General features: G+C 34.6%; 1 protein-coding gene across 3 annotated transcripts in view; it reads left to right on the top strand.

Moving 5' to 3' along the window:
• The window catches only part of AFG1L (AFG1 like ATPase), a 189,629-nt gene that overhangs the window by 79,883 nt on the left and 86,466 nt on the right, over positions 1-23,280 (top strand). For all 3 annotated transcript variants that reach the window (XM_061131463.1, XM_061131464.1, XM_061131462.1), the window contains one exon: positions 16,181-16,239. In XM_061131463.1, coding sequence (XP_060987446.1) covers positions 16,181-16,239 — 59 coding nt within the window. The remainder of the gene's footprint in view (positions 1-16,180; positions 16,240-23,280) is intronic.

The following is a 23,280-nucleotide window of genomic DNA, read 5'->3' as shown; positions in this document are numbered from 1 at the left end:
AATACGAATATATTTTTGTAGAGAAAAGAATATGCAAGTTGAAATGGCTATGCTTTTTGAGAGTAAAACAGAAAGTGCTAAAAGAAAAAAATCCCTTGCTGACTGAGGAAGGCACTGTGGACTTCTGGTTTCTTATTTATTTATTTATTTATTTTTGCTGGCTGCTGAGTCTTCACTGCTGAACATGGACTTTCTCTAGTTGTGGTGAGCTGGGGCTACTGCTGTTGGTTGCAGTTCAAGGGCATCTCATTGTGGCGGCTTCCCCCGTGGAGCACAGGCCCTAGGTGTGTGGGCTTCAGCAGCTGTGGCACACAGGCCCAGTCGCTGTGACTTGCGGGCCCCAGAGCACAGGCTCAGTAGTTGTGGTGCACAGGGCTTAGTTGTTCCACGGCGTGTGGAATCTGCTTGGACCAGGGATCGAACCTGTGTCCTCTGTGTTGGCAGGCGAATTCTTATCCAATGGACCTCCAGGGAAGTCTCTTGGACTTTTTAGTTTTTAATTCACTGTTTATTATAATGAAAATACTATAGATAGCTTTATAATGTCCAAGAATAATCCTGTGTTACTTAGATTATCAGGCAACAACACTGTGTGATTCTTCCTCAAGCCAATGTATTTGTAGTTAAGTAAAAGACTGGATATCACTGGGGAGTTGGTACATGCACACACACATGCTCATGTAATTTATCATATTAATACTTCTAGGGGGTCTTCCCTGGTCGCTCAGACGGTAAAGAATCCGGCTTCAATGTGGGAAACCTGGGTTCGATCCCTGGGTGGGGAAAATCCCCTGGAGGAGGTGATGGTAACCTATTCCAGTATTCTTGTCTGGAGAATCCCCACGGACAAAGGAGCTTGGCAGGCTACAGTCCATGCGGCTGCAAAGAGTTGTACACGACTGACCGACTAAGCACACACACACACAATACTTCTAGGGAGAAAAAAAATCCACTGACGTTCTCCATAAAAGCATGAAAGAGCACTTGACAAAATTCAACATCTTGATATAATCACACCATGACATATAAATAGATGGAGAGTTTCTTAATATGATACCAAATATATGTATATCAGTTCAAAAGACAGAATTATGCTTACTGGAACCATTGTGGTATATCTGCTACAAGAATGTAGTAGACATCCTTGACAAGGATGTCAGTTATCACATTTTAACACTGAACTATATTTCAGTCCAGACTGAAATATTATAAGAATGACTAGGTGGATAGGGAAAGAGGAATCACCATATATCTTAGATTACAGGAGCTCTCAAAGATTAGTCATACTACTCCTTTTTCAAGGTTATGTAAATAGAAAATACTTTAATATGGGAACAATAAGTAGGAACAAGAAGTAAGCAAGCATTAGAAGATTGTTTTGTATTCTTTAAAAATAAGGGAAACATAGGCTCTGTAATATAGAAGATCTAAGCTGAGAGAAGACAAACAAATGTGTTGAAAACCTTTTTACTAAGAATTCAGATGAAATTTTAAAAAGCTACATGTGATAAAGGGGTTTAAATTAAATCAGTTAAAATCAGTATTAGAAACACTGAAGTGTAGAATTGAAACTATGGAAAATGAAATCAGTGATGAAGGAAAACCACTTATGACGCTCTGGCAGTGTGCAGAAAGAGAATAAAGAATGAAAAGATTTTTTTAAAAAGTCAGTGAGTCCTCTGGAGGAAAGAGGTCTTAAAATGTAAACTTATTAAAAAGAAGTGTTGGAAATAAGAAAACTGATCATAACAGTGAATTGAGTTTAAGTGAATATTTGTAGTTTCTGCTTGCTTATTTATTTGTAAATTTTGTTCCCCTTGGAGAGAGAGTTTACAGATCCTAAGTGATAGTATCAATATTTGTGGCACTGATAACTAGGAAAAAAATAATATATATATTGTCAAGTATATTGGAATTTAAGATACCCCTTCTACTTTTCAAATTGCTAGAAAAGACAAGGGATCAAAGTAAAAATATTTCTTAAAGCAAAAGCTAGAAAGCAGAAGAAACGCAGAAAAAAGAATAAAAAGCATGAAACACAATCAGGCATGTCAATGACAGGAAATATAAATGGGTTGCATACTCTGTTAAAAACTAAAACTTCTGGTGTGGCTGAATAAGCTCCTAACCAAAAGACCTTCTTGCAGACAGCCATAATACATTCTGAACAAAATATGTAACACAACTATCTGAAGGTCCCATAAAAATTATAGAAGGGAGACAAAACTTGGAAGAGAACCAAATGAAGAAAATTTTCCTGTTTTTTAATATTTTTCTTTCTTTCTGTTTAAAAAATGGTTATCAGCTTTAGGGCAGATAAAGTTAGTGATGCATTTGATGACTAAAATTCTGATAGAAAAACCACACTGTTCCTGGCTAGAATAACCAGATTACAGCGTTTAGGGCAAGCATAGCTGCTGGAAAATGAAAAATGAATCCCAGGGAGAACTAGATTGATAGCCCCAGGTTCTCATATTCTGTGTATAAATTCTCTGACTGGCTTCTGAACTATACAGTTGCAGAGCAAACTAGAAGCTTTCTAAGGATAGGATACTGAACTTAGATTTGAGTTTATAGTTTTAGTCCAACCAAGGTAATTTCTTGCTAAGACAAACATATCAACGCTCTTCAGAAACAGAATCCAGAAGGTCCAGAACACTGCCCAAAAGTGAAGAATGAGGAGATATTACCTATTCTCAAGAGAAAAAATCATCAGTAGATAACAGATAACAACTCCAATATGCCCCAGATATTGGAATTAGCAAACAAGGACTACAGCAAGGACTGTAACTATAATTTAAGGGGAAATGAGGTAAAGAAAATATGTTTGTAATGAACGAAAGGATAAGGAATGTCAGCAGAGAAATACAAACCATAAAAAAGTACCAAATTTAAATTTTAAAGCTAAAAGACAGTATTTAAAATAAAAATTCACTTCAAGAGCTTACTAGCAGAATAGGGATAACAGACAAAGAGCCAGAGAGAACTTAAAATTAGCCAATGTGAAGAACGGAAAATGACAGAAGTAAAGAAACAGAGACTTAAGAATTTGTGGCGTTATAACAAACTTTCTAATATATTTCTAATTGGAATCCTAGAAGGCAAGGAGAGATAATGGGTAGAAAAACTTTTGAAGAAATAATGATCGAAAATTTCCCCAATTTGGGTGAAGGCATAAATTTACAGATTCAAGAACCTCAGTGAAATCCAAGCAGAATAAATACAAGAAAGTACTGCTTAGACACATTGTAATTGAATTTCTAAAAGCCTAAGGTAAAGAGGAAATCTAGAAAGCAGCAGAGAAAAATGACATTAAATACAGGGAACAATGATTAGCTCTTGATGACCTCCATCAGAAACTGTGGAGGCCAGAGACAGTGGAATGACATCTTTAAAATGCTGGGGAAGAAGTTATCAACCAAGAATTTTATATCAAATAAAAATTTCCTTCAAGAATAAAGACAAAGATATTCTGATATCAAAGAAGGCTGAACAAATTCAGCATCAGATATGCAATACAAGCTATTCTAAAAGAAGTTCTACAGGTAGAAAGGAAATGATAACAGACATTTGGATCCTCAAGAAGAAAAGAAGAGCATCAGAAATGGTAAATATTGGCGTAAATATAAGTAACTCCTTTTATTTTTAATTTATTAAAAATAGAAATGACTGTTTTATGAGAAATTATAACATCATCTTGTGGGATTTATAATGTGTGTAGATATGATGCAAATGACACACAGTACAAAGTGGGGTATTTAGATGGACTTATATGGATGCAGGCTTTCTGCATTTTTTTGTGTGAAGTGGTATGATATTAATTCTAAGTGTGAAAAGTTAAGGATACTGGTAAGCTTGGAAATGTTGCAGGTTTGACCCTCAGTTCTGTTCAGTTGCTCAGTCGTGTCTGACTCTTTGCTACTCCATGGACTGCAGCACACCAAGCCTCCCTGTTCATCACCAACTCCTAGAGTTTACTCAAACTTATGTCCATTGAGTTGGTGATACCATCCAGCCATCTCATCCTCCGTCGTTCCCTTCTCCTCCTGCCTTCAATTCTTTCCCAGCATCAGGGTCTTTTCCAGTGAGTCAGTTCTTTGCATCAAGTGGCCAAAGTATTGGAGTTTCAGCTTCAGCATCTGTCCTTCCAGTGAATAGTCAGGACTGATTTCCTTTAGGATGGACTGGTTAGATCTCCTTGCAGTCCAAGGGACTCTCAAGAGTCTTCTCCAACACCACAGTTCAAAAGCATCAATTCTTCAGTGCTCAGCTTTCTTTATAGTCCAACTCTCACATCCATACATGACTACTGGAAAAACCATAGCCTTGACTAGACGGACCTTTGTTGGCAAAATGATGTCTTTGCTTTTTAATATGCTATCTAGGTTTATCATAGCTTTTCTTCCAAGGAGCAAGCGTCTTTTAATTTCATGGCTGCAGTCACCATCTGCTTTTGGAGGCTTTTGGAGCCTCCTCCAAAAAATGTCTGTCACTGTTTCCATTGTTTCCCCATCTATTTGCCATGAAGTGATGGGACCAGATGTGATGTTCTTTGTTTTCTGGATGTTGAATTTTAAGCCAACTTTTTCACTCTCCTCTTTCACTTTCATCAAGAGGTTCTTTAGTTCTTCATCACTTTCTGCCATAAGGGTAGTGTCATGTGCATATCTGAGGTTATTGATATTTTTCCTGGCAGTCTTGATTCCAGCTTGTGCTTCACCCAGCCCAGTATTTCTCATGATGTACTCTGCATATAAGTTAAATGAACAGGGTGACAATATACAGCCTTGACATACTCCTTTCCTGATTTGGAACCAGTCTGTTGTTCCATATCTAGTTCTAACTGTTGCTTCTTGACCTGCATACAGATTTTTCAGGAGGCAGGTCAGGTGGTCTGGTATTCCCATCTCTTGAAGAATTTTCCACAGTTTGTTGTGATTCACACAATCAAAGACTTTGGCATAGTCATTAAAACAGAAGTAGATGTTTTCCTGGAACTATCTCGCTTTTTTGATGATCCAGTGGATGTTGGCAGTTTGATCTCTGGTTCTTCTGCCTTTTCTAAATCCAGCTTGAACATCTGGAAGTTCATGGTTTGGTTCTAGACCACCGCATAAAGCCAGTACTGCAATGAAGTGAATCACATGATTTTTTTGACTTCCTAGTGCATCTGAAGGTTTTGTTTATACTACTGTAGTTTATAAAATGTGTAATAGCATTATGTCTAATAAAAGAACATATACACCTTAATTAAAAACACTTTATTGCCAAGAAATGCAAATCATTATCTGAGCCTTCAGTGAGTTGATATCTTTTTATAATAGTAATGTAACCAAATCCAGATTTGATTGCTTGTTCCTCATAAGCCAATAATTTAAGAAGCAAGTGTCAGTAGAAAAGAAAGGTGCCTTAATCATAAAAAGCAGCAATCCAGCCAGAAGGTAGACTCATGTCCAGAAACCAACTCCAAAGATTCTGCTTAGCCATGAGTTTTTAAAGGGAAAAATGGGGTGGGGGGGAAGAATCTCGGTGAATCATTGAAGGTAGGATGTTGGGTTCTGCATCATTCTCCATTGAGTGCAGACTGGCTGACTCTTCAGATGTTATCTCACCTTCATGACCTGCCTGCGGGATTGCTAAAGAGGCTGTTGGGGGTAGAGAGCTAGTAATTTTGTAACTGCTTGGTTCTTCTTTCTTTCTGTTTATCTAGGAAAAGAATCAACAGATTTGACAAGGCATGGTACAGCATTCAGGAGAGCTTAAATCAGGAGTTAGTTTCAATTGCTTAGTAACCTCATTCCTATAATTAGACTCTCTTAATTATAGAGGGGAACAGAAATGGACAAGCAGGAAAGGGGCAAAAGAGCTGCTTTCAGTAACATAAAAGGTCACTAACTATAGATCACCGTAACAAATATAATAATAAGGGAAAAGTTTGAAATATTGTGAAAATTACCAAAATATGACATAGAGACATGAAGTGGACTAATGCTGTTGGAAATACGGTGCTGATTGACCTGCTCAACACAAGGTTGCCACAAACTTTCAATTTGAAAAAAATGCAGTATCTGCAAAGCTCAATATAGCAAAGCAGTATAAAATGAGATTTACACATTGTCATCCCTAGAACAACAACAAAAATAAAGGCCAGTTGACAAAAAGGAATTTTAAGATGTATTCAAATAATTTTTAAAAAGGCAAGAAAAGAACAGATGAAGAAAAAGCAGAAGAGACAAAAAGAAAACAATAATTAAATCATAGCCCTAAATATTAAATGCCAAATGATACTGAGAAAGAAGAATGGAGCTGGAGGAATCAACCTTCCTGATTTCAGACTATACTACAAAGCTTCGCTCATTAAGACAATATGATACTGGCACAAAAACAGAAATATAGACCAATGGAACAGGTAGAAAGCTTGGAGATAAATCCATGTACCTGTGGGCACTTTATCTTTGACAAAGGAGGCAAAAATACACAATAGAGAAAAGAGTTTCTCAATAAGCAGTGTTGGGAAAACTGGTTATATAGGTGTAAAAGAATGAAATTATAACACTTCCTAACACTGTACATAAAAATAAAGTAAAAATGGATTAAAGACCTAAATGTAAGGCCAGAAACTATAAAACTCTTAGAAGAAAGCATAGGCAGAACACTGACATAAATCACAGCAAGATCTTTATGACCCACATCCTAGAGTAATGGAAATTAAAACAAAAATAAACAAATGGGGTCTAATTAAACTTAAGAGATTTCACACAATGAAGGAAACTAAGCAAGGTAAAAAGACAACCCTCAGAATGGGAAAAAAATAATAGCAAATGAAACAACTGATGAAGGGTTAATCTCCAAAATACACAAGCATCTCATGCAGCTCAATATCAGAAAAACAACCCAATCAAAAAATAGGTGGAGGACCTAAACAGACATTTCTCCAAAGAAGACATACATATAGCTAATAAACACATGAAAAGATGCTCAACATTGCTCATTATTAGAGAGTTGCAAATCAAAACTACAATGAGGTATCATCTCATACCAGTCAGAATGGCCATTATTAAAAAATCTACAAAGAATAAGTGCTGGAGAGAGTGTGGAGAAAAGGGAATGTGCTTGTATTGTTAGTGGAAATGCAAATTGAAAGTGCCCATATGGAGATTCCTTAAAAAACTAGGAGTAAAACTACTATATGACCCAGCAGTCCTACTACTGGGCATATACCCTGAGAAAACCATAATTGAAAAATACACAAGTACCCCAAGGTTGATTGCAGCACTATTACAATAGCTAGGACATGGAAGCAATCTAGATGTCCACTGACAGATGAATGAAGAAAGAAGTTGTGGTGCATATACACAATAGAATATTACTTAGCTATAAAAAGGAATGCATTTGAGTCAGTTCAAATCAGGTGGATGAACCCACAGCCTATCATACGGAGTGAAGTAAGTCAGAAGGAAAGACAAATGTTGTATATTAATGTATATATATGGAATCTAGAAAGATAGTACTGATGATCCTACTTGCAGGACAGCAAAGGAGATGCAGACATCAAGAACAGATTTTTGAACACAGTAGGGAAGGAGAGGGTGGGATGATTTGAGAGAGTAGCATTGAAACATAAACATTATCATATATAAAATAGATAGCTGGTGGGAATTTGCTACATGTCACAGGAGACCCAAAGCCACTGCTCTGTGACAACCTCAGTTCAGTTCAGTCGCTCAGTCATGTCCCACTCTTTGCGACCCCATGGACTGTAGCACGCGAGGCTTCCCTGTCCATCACCAACTCCTGGAGCTTGGTCAAACCCATGTCCATCGAGTCAGTGATGCCATCTAACCATCTCATCCTCTGTCGTCCCCTTCTCTTCCTGCCTTCTATCTTCCCCAGCATCAGGGTCTTTTCCAATGAGTCAGTTCTTCACATCAGGAGCTCCAGAAGTACTGGAGCTTCAGCTTCAGCATCAGTCCTTCCAATGAATATTTAGGACTGATTTCCTTTACAATTGACTGGTTTGATATTGCAGTCCAAGAGACTCTCAAGAATCTTCTCCAACACCACAGTTCAAAAGCATCAATTCTTCAGTGCTCAGCCTTCTTTATGGTTCAACTCTCACATCCATACACAACTACAGGGTTTCCCAGGTGATACTAGTGGTAAAGAACCCACTGCCAACGTAGGAGACATAAGAGATGTGGGTTTGATTCCATGTCTGAGATGCAGGTTCAATCCCTGGGTCAGGAAGATCCTCTGGAGGAGGGCACGGCAACCCATTCCACTGTTCTTGCCTTGAGAATCCCATGGACAGAGGAGCCTGGAGGGCTACAGTCTGTAGGGTCAGAAAGAGTCTGAAGAGACTTAGCACCCACACACACTTGAGACTCCAAAGACACCCTTTAGGGCCAAAGTGAAAGCTGTTGGCTGAGCCTCAGCCTGTCAGAGTTGATAATGAAATAGATGGTTCTAAAAGTTAACCAGAGTCAAGGTCTCTGCCACTAGTTTTTGCCTGACTGCTTTGGGGTCATCTTTGTGCACAAGGATTCCCCAAAGTACCTAAGGTTTGTTTCCTCATTGAAGACTCCAGTCATGATATTTCCATTCATTGATTCTGTGTATAAAATGAAACTCTGGTGTGAAAAACTACTTCATTGGTGTTTGACCTACTGAAAGTAAATATATAAGTGTATGGGTGGTAGTATTTTTGTAATCAAGATTTTAGGTAACATTTTGTTGTTTCTCTTTCTTTTCTTTTTTTAAAGGATCCTGTGGAGCTTTTTCCTTGGACCCCCATTATCACTGTTATAGGGAACTGCAGCATTTAAAATGTCATAGGATATCTAAAATGGGGGCTGGCAGTTATTTGAATAAAAAGATGGATTCAATTTATAGGACTATTCATAGAATTGATGGATAGGATTTCATCTTCCTGACTTCTCTAAAGCAGTTTTCATTCAAAATATTAGCCAAGGATACATGTGGTAAATTATCATCAACAACAATAAATGTGTAGATGACCCTAACTTTTCTTTCAGATTTTTAAATCTGTGTGTTGCTAAACACATTATTGACACTAGCATTGAGAAGGAATGAGCACATAACAACATGGATGAATTTTAGAAAGGTTAGAATGAGTTAAAGCAGCCTAATACAAAGGAATATATACTCTATAATTTCATTTTTATGGAGTTTTATATAAGGTTCTATGGTTTGCTTTGGAGATTTTAGTATATATGCTTAACTTAACACAGTCTACCGTCAAGTGATATTAGACTGCTTCAGGTATAGCAGAAGAACTTACCGTAGTATATACCTATTTTTCTCCTTCCAAGCTTTGTGCTATTGTTTCCATATACTTTACTTCCATGTTATAAATCCCACAATATATTGCTATTATTTTAGCTTTATATTATTATCTTTTAAAAGGATTTAGATAATAATTTTTAAAAAGCTCATGTTTGCCTAGAGTTGCCATTTCTGGTGCTCTTTACTCCTTTATGTGTTCCAGGTTCTATTCAATATTATTTTCCCCCTGAGGACTTCTTTAAAAGATTTCTTATAGTTTTGGTGTTTTGGGAATGAATCCTTTCAGCTTTTGTATGTCACAGAAAGTCCCTACTTAAGAAGGTATTTTTGTACAGAGTAGAATCATATGTTGACAATTTTGTTTCTTTTCTTTTGACCTTTAAAAATGTTGCTCCACTGTGTTCTGGCTTGTGTTGTTTCAAGTGAGAAGTTACTATCATTCTAATCCTTCTATATGGAATGTATCTTTTTTCTCTGTGTGCTTTCTTTGGCTATTTTCTATTGCTATGATCTAAAGCTCACTAATATTTTCTTCTGCAGTATCTAATCTGCTGTTATTCCCATCCAGCATATTTTTTGTCTCACATATTTTCCATCTTGAAAAATTCTTCTTCGGTTTTTTAAAAAATATTTTCCATGTCTTTATTGATATGCTTGCTCTTCCAGCTGCTTGAATACATAGAATATAGCAAAACTGTTTTAATGTTCTTTTCTTCTAAATTTATTATCTGTGTCATTCCTTGGTCTGTTTCTGTTGACTGATTTTTTTCTTTTTGTTCTGGACCATATTTTCCTGTTTCCCTGCATGCCTGGTAATTTTTTTTTATTAGATGTCGAACAATATGAATTTTACTTGGTTGGATATTGGATATTTTTATATCCCTATATACATTCTTGAGCTCTATTCTCTCTCTTACAAACACTTTGATTCTTTTAGCTATTGCTTTTAAATTTTGTATGGCAGGACTAGAGCATATTTAGTCTAGGACTAATTTTTCTTGCTACTGAGATAAATCCCTTCTCAATATTCTGCTCAGTACCCTGTAAATTTAGAAGTTTTCCAGTCTGTCTGGTAGAGACAGGCACTGTTCCTAGCCATATGTGAGCCCCAGTGATGGTTTCCTTGAGTACTTTCGAATGATTCTCTTTTTGGCTTTAGGTAGCTTCCTCACACATATATGCTGATCAGTACTCCCCTGGGGACTCAGCTGGGCCCCTCAGCCTGTCTTTAGCATTTTTTTTCACTGAGCAGCTCTCTTTTCTCTGGTACACTGACTGCCCTGTGAACTCTAGCTACTTTTTCTTCCCTAGACTCTCACCCATCTCCTCAGTTGGGGAATCTGAGCCAGGCTTTGCTTGGGTTCCCCCTCCTTGTGCATAAATGCTTAGGTTTCCTATGTTCCAGGCACAAAGTGTGTAAGTTTCCTATCTTACAGAGAGAGAGAGAGAGAACTGTCCCTTTTTTTCTGGTGTCCTGTGTTTATACAAAGCTCTGCTGACCAGGACTAGCATTATGGAATGCCACTCTTAAAATCTGCTTGCAATAGTGTATTCAGGGAAAGCTTCTTAGAAAATGTGGGTTTGAGCCGTAGATGGTATAGAAAAGAAAGTCAAGTCATCCTCTGGGCTCACTTTTCTGCCTGGGATACCCTTCCTTTCTCTCTGCTTGGTGGCACCCTGATTATTTTTCCAAGGTACTCTAGTCCCATTGTTACCTGCAAAGCTGCCTTTGAACCCAGATGAGATGAATAGTTCTCATTCTTTATGTTATGTTTATACCTTGTATCCTTTTATACCTTATATCATTGTTATGATCTGCTTGTGTCTGTCAGCTGCAACAAGTCCAACTGGTTACACTGTGGTTCTGAAAAAGTCTCATTAAAGATCTTCCTCTGAAATTTCTAGATATACCAATTACTAGCTGGAAATCAGCAAATTATTTTAAAATTTCCGAGTGTCAAGTTTCTTTTTTGTTTTTCTTTTTTTTTTCCCCAAGTTTCTTTATCTGTAAAATGGAGGTGGAAATATTTGCTGTGTAGGTTTATTAAGATTATCGTTTGTGTGAAATGTCTAGCAAATTGCCTGACTCCTGCTAGATATTCTGTAGATGTTAGTTCCTTCTTTTATTTATTTTTTGTCTTTAGCACTCATTTCAGTGCAAGTCATAGGAATACATGAATGTATGTTGAATTGATTATAAAATTGTAATATGCCATCAAATGGACATACTTAATGCACTATAATATCTGTACATTTGGTGTAATAGTGTTTGAACTCCAGTTAGATTTTTTAAAAGAAGCCGAGTAGCTCTTCCTGCTTTCATGGCCTAAAGATGCCATTTTGTTTTAATCTACACTAAGACAAGCGTCTCCTGGAAGGGTAAACCAGATTGGTTCCATAGAGCCATATAAGTATTTTATGTTAATTTTTAGGAAAACTCCTTTTAATTACCTATCTTAAAAGTTTTTCTTACTCAAAACGCCTATTTCTTATATAAATAGGTGTTATTCATTCTGGTCGTTTTGACACTGGACTTTTAAGGAAAAGACCTACATGTCCGTGGGCATCTCCAAAATATTTATGTAGATCCTTGTAATTACTTTAAAAGTCCTCTTTGCATGTATTTCATCTGTAAGTATTATTACAGTTATTCACTGTGGAGAATGTAGAGGTCCTTATACCATTCTCAAAAAATGAATGTCCCATGATTCCAGTACTCTGTCTTATATGACCAAGTGCTCATTTAGCTCTGGTTAGTGATCATTTAAAAATTGTAGGCAAGAACTTCTGTTGAATTTAAAAATGCTATTTAGTAAATAATGACAAATGTTGATTTAAGTGTATTACAAAATCTTTATGTCTGAGAAAAATAATATTAAACAACTAAATATTAAAAATTCTGGTAGCTAAATAACATTCCAAGAGATGTATCTATTGTATTGATAATTAGCATAATATTTGAATTGCAAAAAACTCTTCAGTTTCACGAGTACAGTCCTTTTTCACTTAAGTGTCCTATAAAAAGCTAAAGGTTTTCAAGCCAAATGAATTCTGTTTAGAATTTTGTTTAGAAAATACTTCCCAGATCATGAAGTTTGAATTATATATCCTTTTAAAGGCTGATTTTTTTAAAGTTAAACCTTTAAAACTTAAATCTCGAAGATTTAAAGGCATTATTATTGTACTTTAATTTTGCTCAGTGGAAATCTTCTAATCAAGAATATTACAAGTGGGCATTGACCTTCTGAACGGAGCATGCCTATTAAACTACATCTTGCATGAATGCATGCTGAGTTGCTTCAGTTGTGCCTGACTCTTTGCGACCCCGTGAACTGTGGCCTGCCAGGGTCCTCTGTCCATGGGATTCTCCAGGCAAGAACACTGGAGTGGGTTGCCTTGCCTTCCTCCAGGAGCTACATCTTAGGGTGTGCTCTATATGTCCATTCAAAAAGATATTTTGTGGGTAAGACCAAAAGCCAAAAAGTTACTTAACATAGATAAACTTTCATTAGTGTAATATTTTAGTTTTTTTTTTAATATTTTAGTTTTATTCTATAACATTTCATTTTTTTGATATTCACTAGGGTTGTGTATGTTTCTTTCCCTAATAAATTTTCAAAGAGCTTATTAAGTCATAATTGACATACAATAAATGGCACGTTTTTAAAGGATACAATAATAATACAATATTACAATAATAATACAAGAATACTGACATAGGTATACATCTGTGAAATCACCACCACAATCAATATAATTAACATTTCCATCACATCCCCAGTGTTCCTCCTCCCTTTTTTCATCTCTCCCTGCCATCGCTGTCCCAATCTGTCCCTTCTTGAGAAAACTGATTTGCTTTGTATTGCTATAGATGAGTCAGCTTTTGGTAGGGTTTTTTATACATGGGATCACACAGTCTGGTACTTGTTTTTTTGAGGGGTGGAGGGTATTACTTCTTTTACTTTGTATAATTATTTTAAGATCCATCTGTTTTTTGGTGTGCATAGATAGTTTGTCTTTTTCATTGCTGAGTACTATTTCAATATGCAGATGTGCCAGAATTTGTCCAGTCACTTAGTGATGGTCCTCTGGATTCCTTCCAGTTTTTGGCTGTTACAGATAAAGCTATAGTTTCTAGCTGTTATGATAGAGCTGCTATAAACATGTGTGTGTTTAAAAATTATTTCATTTTTTATTTTTACTACTTACTGGCAATCATGACTGTTGACTCCTTATCATATAGCAGTATTTTTATGCACCTTCCCCAGCAACTTTATAATTAGGGAAGACTAGGAAAACATCTTACTTTAAACCCATTTCCTACATTTTACCCATTTTATTCATTCGAGGTATTGATTATGGGAAAAAAAGAGCTCATTTTGAGTTTTGAGATCCTCACCGTCTGGCTAGCATTATCTTACTTTCTGTAATATCACTAAATAAAAATTTTAAATGTAACTGAATTTAAAGCCTGTAGTCCTTAATTAACCAAAGAGCTTATGCAAATACTTTCTTTGCTATAATGATGTTATGATGAATATTTTTCTAAAGAGAATAAATTTTTCTAATGACCATATTTTATTTCCAGAAGTAAGTGTGGCAGTTGAAATCTTAGTTATCAAATTTTCTTTAAACAAGAAAATATAGAAAGGAGTCCATAATGCAATACTTAAAAAGGAAAACTGAGACATTAACTTGTAATTTTTATCATTTGGAAGATTTTACTGTTATTTTTATACTTTTTTATTTTTTAAATCTTATTACTTTATAGAGTTGACTTTTAAAAGGAGTGCTTTATTTATTTTGGCTGTGCCATGCAGCTTGTGGGATCTTAGTTCCCTTACCAGGGATTGAACTTGGGCCCTCGGCAGTGAGAGCACCCAGTCTTAACCACTGGATTGCCAGGGAATTTCCTAAAAGGAATGTTTAATATACGATAAAATTTCAACCTTCTGAAAAAATATTCCAAGTCTCCATTTTTTTTCATTTATTTTTATTAGTTGGAGGCTAATTACTTTACAATATTGTAGTGGTTTTTGCCATACATTGACATGAATCAGCCATGGATTTACATGTGTTCCCCATCCTGATCCCCCCTCCCACCTCCCTCCCTATCCCATCCCTCTGGGTCTTCCCAGTGCACCAGCCCCGAGCACTTGTCTCATGCATCCAACCTGGGCTGGCGATCTGTTTCACACTTGGTAATATACATGTTTCAATGCTATTCTCTCAGATCATCCCACCCTCGCTGTCTCCCACAGAGTCCAAAAGTCTGTTCTATACATCTGTGTCTCTTTTTCTGTCCTGCATATAGGGTTATCGTTACCATCTTTTAAAATTCCACATATATGTGTTAGTATACTGTATTGGTGTTTATCTTTCTGGCTTACTTCACTCTGTATAATGGGCTCCAGTTTCATCCATCTCATTAGAACTGATTCAAATGTATTCTTTTTAATGGCTGAGTAATATTCCATTGTGTATATGTACCATAGCTTTCTTATCCATTCATCTGCTGATGGACATCTAGGTTGCTTCCATGTCCTGGCTATTATAAACAGTGCTGTGATGAACATTGGGGTGCACGTGTCTCTTTCAGATCTGGTTTCCTTGGTGTGTGTTTCCTTGGCCCAGGAGTGGGATTCCTGGGTCATATGGCAGTTCTATTTCTAGTTTTTTAAGGAATCTCCACACTGTTCTCCACATTTTTAACAAAAAGTATGCAAAGCTTAAAATTTGTTTCCTTTTCCCACTTACTGGTGCTTAATAATGTGTGTTTATGTGTGTATATTAGAGAAGGAAATGGCAACCCACTCCAGCATTCTTGCCTGGAAAATCCCATGATCTGAGGATCATGGTAGGCTACAGTTCATGGGGTCACAAAGAGTCGGACACGACTGAGCGACTTCACTTAGCTTAGCTATATGTGTATGAATGTATACCATGGCACATGCACATATATAAAGCACCATTCTAAGACAGTAAAAACTACCTGTTTATGATATATAACTATGTTAAATTTATAGCCTATTAAGAATGGAGTTTTAATCTTTAGGTAGTTTCTTCCTTTTTTCCTTCAATTTTGGCTGCCCTGGGTCTTCATTGCAGTGCACAGGCTCTTTGTGGCACACAGGTTTTACTCTGGTTGTAGCATGTGGGCTCAGAGTTATGGCATGCGGGTTCTCTAGTTGCATTATGCGGGTTCTCTAGTTGCGGCACGCAGGCTTAGTTGCCCTGTGGTATGTAGAATCTTAGGTCCCCGACCAGGGATTGAACCTGCATACCCTGCAATGGAAGGCAGATTCTTAACCACTGAACCACCAAGGAAGTTGTTAGGTTGTTTCTTTTAAAGTAGAGTGTCCCTAATGTTATTTACTTTAATGGCAAATATATAACTTTGACACAAATACATACACAGTTCTATCTATTGGTGTGTTTTCTTAAAAGGCATTGTATTACAGTTTTCTGTACTGAGAACTTTTATTATGGGTGAGATTAGGGGGATATAACTTGTTTCCTGATAGAATCTAGGTGTTCAAATATTAATAATTTTAAATAGGTCATCTTTTTATGTTGAGTTATTGTTTTAGGATCATTTGTGATATCATCCAAGTTTTTTGCTTGCATTTTATTATAGTTTAAAGCTAATTTGGTCAAAGGTCTTTTGATGTTCTTTCTATGATTGTTAATTTTTTCTATTACGAAGAACATAATAAATTTTGTATAGTACCAGAATAGAGACAAATTTTGGTTATTTTTATTCTCCTTTACTTTATCTTTTTCATCGGTAGAAAGCTTTATTTGCTAGGCTAAAATATAACCTAACATTATGATTTAAGCTGAGTGAAAAGCTAATACTAATTTTTTCTTTCAGATCTCTATAAAAATGGACTCCAAAGAGCTAATTTTGTCCCATTCATAGCTGTCCTGAAGGTAAGAAAAATCACTTACTTGTGTTCAGTGACTAATATCGTATTGATTGGTAATTAAGGACTTTTACAGGATCACTATGGTCTTACATACAAGCAGAATTATTTTGATATTTATAGTAATAGTTAAAGATACTAAAGAAGAAAGAAATCTTTTTAATATAGTATTCATCAATTTGTATGCAGGAAAAATTGCAAAATATGGTATAAATTATTGTCTAACTGAAACATTCGATAGTTTGCATTTTATGAATTTTAATTTGAGGTTTGCTCATAAATATTATAGTGGAATGTTTGAACTTATACATTGATTTCTGAAAAAATATTTAATGTTCCTTGTTTCCTTCCAGTTAATGGCCATTAACATGTTTTCCCAGCTATTAAAGTTGCTATTTTAGAGTAGCATTATTACAAAAATATTCTAATATATTTAAATGTGATTGCCATCAAGTTATCATGAAATTATGTCAAGTTGAGGCACATAGTTTAAATATTTGTGTGTATCATCACTGCATAGAGTTTAAAATAGTCTTCATTACTATATGATTAAGAATAAAATAGCCACCTTTTTCACTGTTAATTTTAATAATTTTTAATGCAATTATTTAATAATTATGCATTCTACCAATATTTATTAGGAACCTACTATGTGCAAAGTACTACATTAGGTATAATGGATAATATAATCATTAAGCAAGTTGTGTTTCTTGAAAGTCACTTATAATCTAGTTGGGTATATACTATGTACCCAAATACCTCTAACTCAAAGCAGAATGTGATAAGTATCAAAAAGAAGCACATATGCCCAAATATAATTCCTATAATTCTCAGGAACATTTTTCACTGTCCATAAAAGCATATCCAAAGAAAGGATAGAACTGTGTTTTTTTTAAAAGACATAAAACTCAAAAATTCTTACCAAGAAGGAGTAAAAGCATTTATCTTCAAATATTCTGAAGATGTAGTTAGACAATCTTTTTGAAATATACTTCAGTGGGAGCTATTGTTAGTGCCAAACTTTATTCCCTGTGCTATCCAAACATCTGTTTCCTTGACCAATTTTAGGTTCCCAGAGGATTTTAATTTCTCTGAGATATTTATAGATATAGGAAAAAGTACTTTTTGAAAATTTATGCTGTTAATAATTTTTTCCCCTTTATATTCTTATTTTACATTTGAGGAGAAGGTAGATTTGCAGTATTTTCTCCACCTGGGAATCCAAAGTAATGTGGTATATGTAGATACCAAAATGTAAACTGGGAAGCTAAGAAAAACAGATGCTAAAAATAGTTTCTTCATATAGCATAAAACACACAAAGTATAAAGAGAAGGCTCACAGAATGAAACAAATTAAAAGGTTCTCAGACATCTTTGTAGCTATACATTTTTTTAAACCCCAAACCTTAGTTTTTGTGATATTTTAACATATCATTGCTAATAGGCAACAAAATTGGCCAGGTTGAGTTTAATTCCTTCCCTTTCCTACCCTTAATTTTTTTTTCTTTTTGTTATTTGGAAACTTAGAGCCATATTTTTCCATAGATACAAAAATATAAATGGAATAACTGTAAAAAGAAAAAAGAAAGCAGTGATGGGAATGTCTTTCTCTCCCATGTTTAGAGGATTTGTTAAGTAAATTATAGTATAGTCACATGAGGGGATATAGTATAGTTATTTAGAATGACATTTTCAAAAATTGTGTGATAATGTAGAATCATGCTCAAGGATAATACGAGTGGAAAAATACAATGTAAGTGTATTTATTACTTTTCTTGGAAATAATATATATACATAGAAAATACTGAAAATGAATATCCCTAAATGTAAACAGAACTTTTTTCCTGAATGATAAGATTATAGATGATTAAAATTATCTGTTTTAGACCTTTCAAAGATTTCTGGAATGATATTGAATTATTTTTATAATAAAAACTGTTTTTAGTATAAGTAAATTTTCATCCATCCTTCCTAGAAAATCAGCAGACCTGAATAAGACTACCCATATTCAAAACTGAGAAATCAGCAGAAGGTAAAATGAACTGAACATGGGTTCCATGTAGAGACTACTAAAAAAATGAAATGGCAGCAATAAGAAGGAAGTATCAGGAGTAGATGGGGGAGAGGTAGGCATGAACTAAACAAGTAAAAACACATGAAAACTTGCTTTAGAAGAATTATCCCAGGAAATGGGAGATTTTTTCAGTTAAAACTTTGCTCTATTTTAAAAGAAACTAAAGTTATGGTACCAATGAAATAAGAAACCAGAGATGAAAAACTGTAAGATTAATGAAGAATAAGCTGGCAGAGCTAAGAAAAGACTGAAGACAGACCCGTTAAAAAGTGAAAAGCATCTTACTAAAAGTAAGTCAAAGAATCAACACTACTGAAAATAAAACCAGTGATAAAGAGATCAGACTTATGAAAAGAAATCACACAAAATGAAGCCAAAATAGTCAGAAATTAAAAACTATTACAGAGAAGGTGTTAGTATGGAAACTAGACAACAGATCAAATATTCACATAATTTGTATTTCTAAAAAAGAAAATAGAAGAATAATGTGCTCCTCTGGTGTAAAGCTGAACTTAAAGGATAGAGAATCCTACAATTATATAGAAGAAGAACCAATGGGGAAAAAATCAAGCTAGACTGAGACTTTTTCACCTAACGTTGGTTCTGTAATAGTGTAGAATAGTTTTTACTATATTGAAAAAGAATAGATGTGCCCTCTTGTCAACTGCACTGTTATGAAAATCCAAGCCCAAAATGTGTATTTTGGGATATATGGTAATTCAAAAATTGCAATCCTCATGAAGCTTCCTGAACAAACCAAGATTTTGCCCTACCAGTCAAAATTAATAACTTATTAATGGAGATATTATGGTAAGAAAATATTGGTGGTGGTCTCTGAATTTGATTAAATAGTGTCTTGGGTATTGTCTACAATCAGACAATTAAGTTTTTTTTTTTTCATTTCATGTGTGAACTTCTGTAATTAAGTTAACTACAGAATGCTGAGTATAAAAAAGAGACCTCAGCCCACACTAGCAGTTTGAGTAGAGGACATGGCACATGTCAGGAGTGCTTCCAAAGATCAGGTTATGAAAAATTAGTTACCAGACAAAGCAGGAAAGGGCATTCAACATGGAGGGAAAAGCACATGGGAAAAACATGAGAATGATATAGATTAAAAATGCTGTGATTAGTACTTAGCTCATTGAATTTTCATAGAATAAATAGTAACTACTGTTCTTCTGTTTACTTGAGGCTTGGGATTTTATTTAAAACTCAGATTCCCTTCGCCCAAAATAATAGCAAAGTATGTTTTGTATTGTATGTAAGTATTAAAAAAAACATTTTGGCAGTTAACATTTCCTTATTTATATAAAAAGATAGTTAATATTATTATCGTACCTACTTGAAGCTTCATACCACTTAATATTCTGATTTTGATGATTTATTCTTGAAGAATCTTTGTCTTGATTTTATTTTATTATTTTTTTTTCATTTATTTTTATTAGTTGGAGGCTAATTACTTTACAATATTGTAGTGGGTTTTGTCATGCTGTCTTGATTTTAATAAAGCCTAGGTAATTCTTTTTAGTATGTGAACAGATATAGTTGTGAGAGCATTTGTTGGTATATACATAGCACCAATTTATAAAATTAAATACATCTGTCTCAGTCTCTGCACTGCAGTATTTTAGAGTAAACTGATAATCTATACCAGGGGTTAATAAACTACAGACAGTGGTCAAATCTCGCGTGCGCCTGTTTTTGTAAATAAAGTTTTATTGAAAAGCTTAATGCTCGTTTGTTTCTATGTTGTCTATTTCTATTTCCCCACTGTCATTGCAGAGTTGTGTAATTGTGGCAATGAAGTATGGTCTTTAAAGCCTGAAATGTTTACTCTCTGGCTCTTTAAAGAATTTCTTACCCCTAATCTATGTAATATACAAAGGACAGAGAAACAAACAACTGTTAAAAATAACACATAAATAGCACTTGTTTTCTATAAACTTGTTTTATGTGGTGGAAAACATGTGTCAGCATAGATTCATTAGTAGGTCTTGGAGAAGGTGACATTTTGAGAACTTGCTGGATAAACGGTTGACTGAAGGGAGAATGCTTGATAAACTAAAGGCAAGCAAGTGGTCCAGCATCAGCTTCAAATAATTTGGTAACCTGAGAAATATCAGCTTTGTTAGGATCAGCTTTCTTAGAATGTCTTCTGTTGTATGCATTTAAAAAGAATAATGTCTTAAGTGTACATGCATTGAGTAATATTTGAACATAATCTCACTGCATTGCATGCATTATTTGAAACTACTAGGTTAAAAGAAAAAGGGGACCAATTGTATTTTGGTCCTAAGAAGAATAGTTTCTTGGGTTAATTTCATCTAGACTGTTATTGGCCTCCTTGATAAATGGATTGCCTGGCAAACACTGCTCTTCCCATTTGGCAAAATTTTGCACTCTATCATATTTTGGAGGATGTTTTCTGTTTGGGTTAAAAAAAAAATCTCTCTGTTCACTCCATCACTTACACCCACATCACCCATTTTGTTTAATTCATTCTGTAATGAGCCCTGAAAGAGATAAATGCTATCATAACTTTTAGAGTATAAAAAAACTCCATGTGAATTTCATTAACTTTCTTTTTATGGTTTTCTTATTCTGTTTAACAGTATGGACAAATCTAAAGTAATTCCCCCTGGGAAATATTCTTATACAATATAAAAATGTGTTTCTGCCACATGGTGATAGATTCTATTGTCAATAATATAGCACTTTAACTCTCATTGATAGTAACATTTTAGAAAACTAATTCTCGAGTTTTTTATTTCTGTTTAAAATTAAGCGAGTTAGATGATTAATAGATTATTGAAATGATAACTGTAAGTTGATAAAAAATAACCAACAAGGGATTTGACAGTATAAAATTCTCTTTGATGTGTCAGATGAAGAAATCAGAAAAAACAAGATACTAGCATTAACATTTAAAAATGTGAATTTTCCCTTTCCTGATGAAGAGTTGCCCCTTTGGAAAGCATTATAATCTGCTTTAGTTTAACATTTGTTGAGTTGAAATATGCAGTACATAAAAATACTTTGTAATCTAAGGTAGGAATAGTTTTGTTATTATTAGATTTTTATAATATTTGTTTATTGTTCAAGCAATGACTTCATTTCTTCTACTTGGTTGTTAATGTTTCTAAGCTGTTATGCATCCTTTATTTAAAACTTAAAATAAATTTAGCTATGTACTAGCATTTGTGTTTTTGTTTCCTGAGGAATTTTTTCTGAGGGATTTTATACCTATTGTGAACTCTTGGAGGCTATTACCATGGTGTGATCTCTAGTTATAAACTTTAGCAAAATTGTCTATAACCCTTATATAAAGTGCTTCAGTGTTCAGCCTTTGTTCAGCCACCTGCATTAGGATTTATAGACTTGCTAAGTGTATGTTTGCCATTTTTTTCCTGCCACAATTTTCATTTCATTGGTGAAATTGATTTGTCAGTTTGTTCATTACCACTTTCAATACTGGAGCTTTCACAGGGCTAAATAATCAGAATCAGCCTTTGAGGTCAGTGTCAGCCCCGCTGACCTCTGCTGTGTTGTCACCTGAGTCAGCCTAGCAAGGATTAACCCTTTGTTAGTGTGATAATGTCTTCACTTATGAGTTGGCTTTTTAATACTTAAGATTGAAAGAAACAAAAAACAGAACAAAAGTAGTAAACTGAACTCCAAAAGTGAAAAGAGTTTGGCTTTCCCCTACAAATCACCGAAGTATTCATTTGAATTTTAGTATTTAATATTTTAAGATATAAAAATTACTATTTGACTTGTAAAATATTCCTATAATTACCAAGTTTGAGGCAAATAAAGTAAGTAAATTACCTGAGATATTTTTATAAACCCATTTTATATATATTTGAGGAAAAAATATTTTTTAAAAATTGCCTTCAGTACAAGCACTAAGCTTTATGTGTAGTAGTGTTTTGTGCCATGTCCATGAAATTAAAAAGTATCTAGAATAAAAATTGTTGTTATAGGACTTAAAATGTAATTCTTGTCCATCTTCATACCAGAATGTATACCTTCTATTAGTCTGAGCCTACCTATGTAAACATAACTTGGGGTATATGCCTTTTATTTATTTATTTATTTATTTTTTGTGTCCTGGTTTATATGCCTTTTAAAATATTATTTCCCATAAATGTCTTATATAAAATGAAAATAATGATTTCCCATAAAATATTTAAATATATATTTGTATCTGTATAATTATGTATAAAATATATATAACTACATATTTATATCAAACTGGAATATAGCAAGCTATTGCTTATATGTAAAACACGTACTGTTTAGGTTTTGAATTCTCTTCTCTTAGAATAATAAATAGTTATTTTTGGTTAAATTACAAGAAATCAATTCTTTGATGACGAAAATGGTTTAAGGGAAGTGTGTCTTAAATATGAATTAGTTGTTTCTTTGACTCATGAGACAAATTAGTTTAATTACATGTGGCAATTTTCTTGGCTAGTGATGTAATGTGAAATAAAATTCTCCCTTTCCCCTCCCTGAAAACTCAAGCCAATTAATAGAACTTTTAAGCTCTTTGTCATAGGCCACCATGGAGGTCTGCAGAGAAGAACTTTAATCCAATAAACATTTCATTTAGATCATGAAAAGAAAGCCTGAGGAGAAGCTCCTGTAAGAGAGGGTGTTACTATGATTCCAGCCATGAAGAGATGTGAGGAATTTGCCAAATTAACCAAGAGGTCCTCATATTTAACGCATAAATGTGTCAAAACTAACAGAATAATTATTTAATTTGCTTGAACTCTATATTGAGAAAACTCTAAAAAGCCATGACTGTTTTCTTCAAAGCCTTCACTGTTGGGCTGGATGGACAGGGCAAAGGGAGGTTGTGAGAAATCCAGATAGCAAATAACACTGGCCGGAGCTGGTCAGAAAAGGGAATAGATAATTAGACGTAATTAGCGTGTATGAATTGTTGTCTCTCTGCCCTTAGCT

The sequence above is a fragment of the Dama dama genome, chromosome 28 (assembly GCF_033118175.1).
Source record: "Dama dama isolate Ldn47 chromosome 28, ASM3311817v1, whole genome shotgun sequence".
NCBI lineage: Eukaryota > Metazoa > Chordata > Mammalia > Artiodactyla > Cervidae > Dama > Dama dama.
The sequence above is the reverse complement of the archived record's forward strand: the minus strand, read 5'-3'. Positions and strand labels throughout refer to the sequence as shown.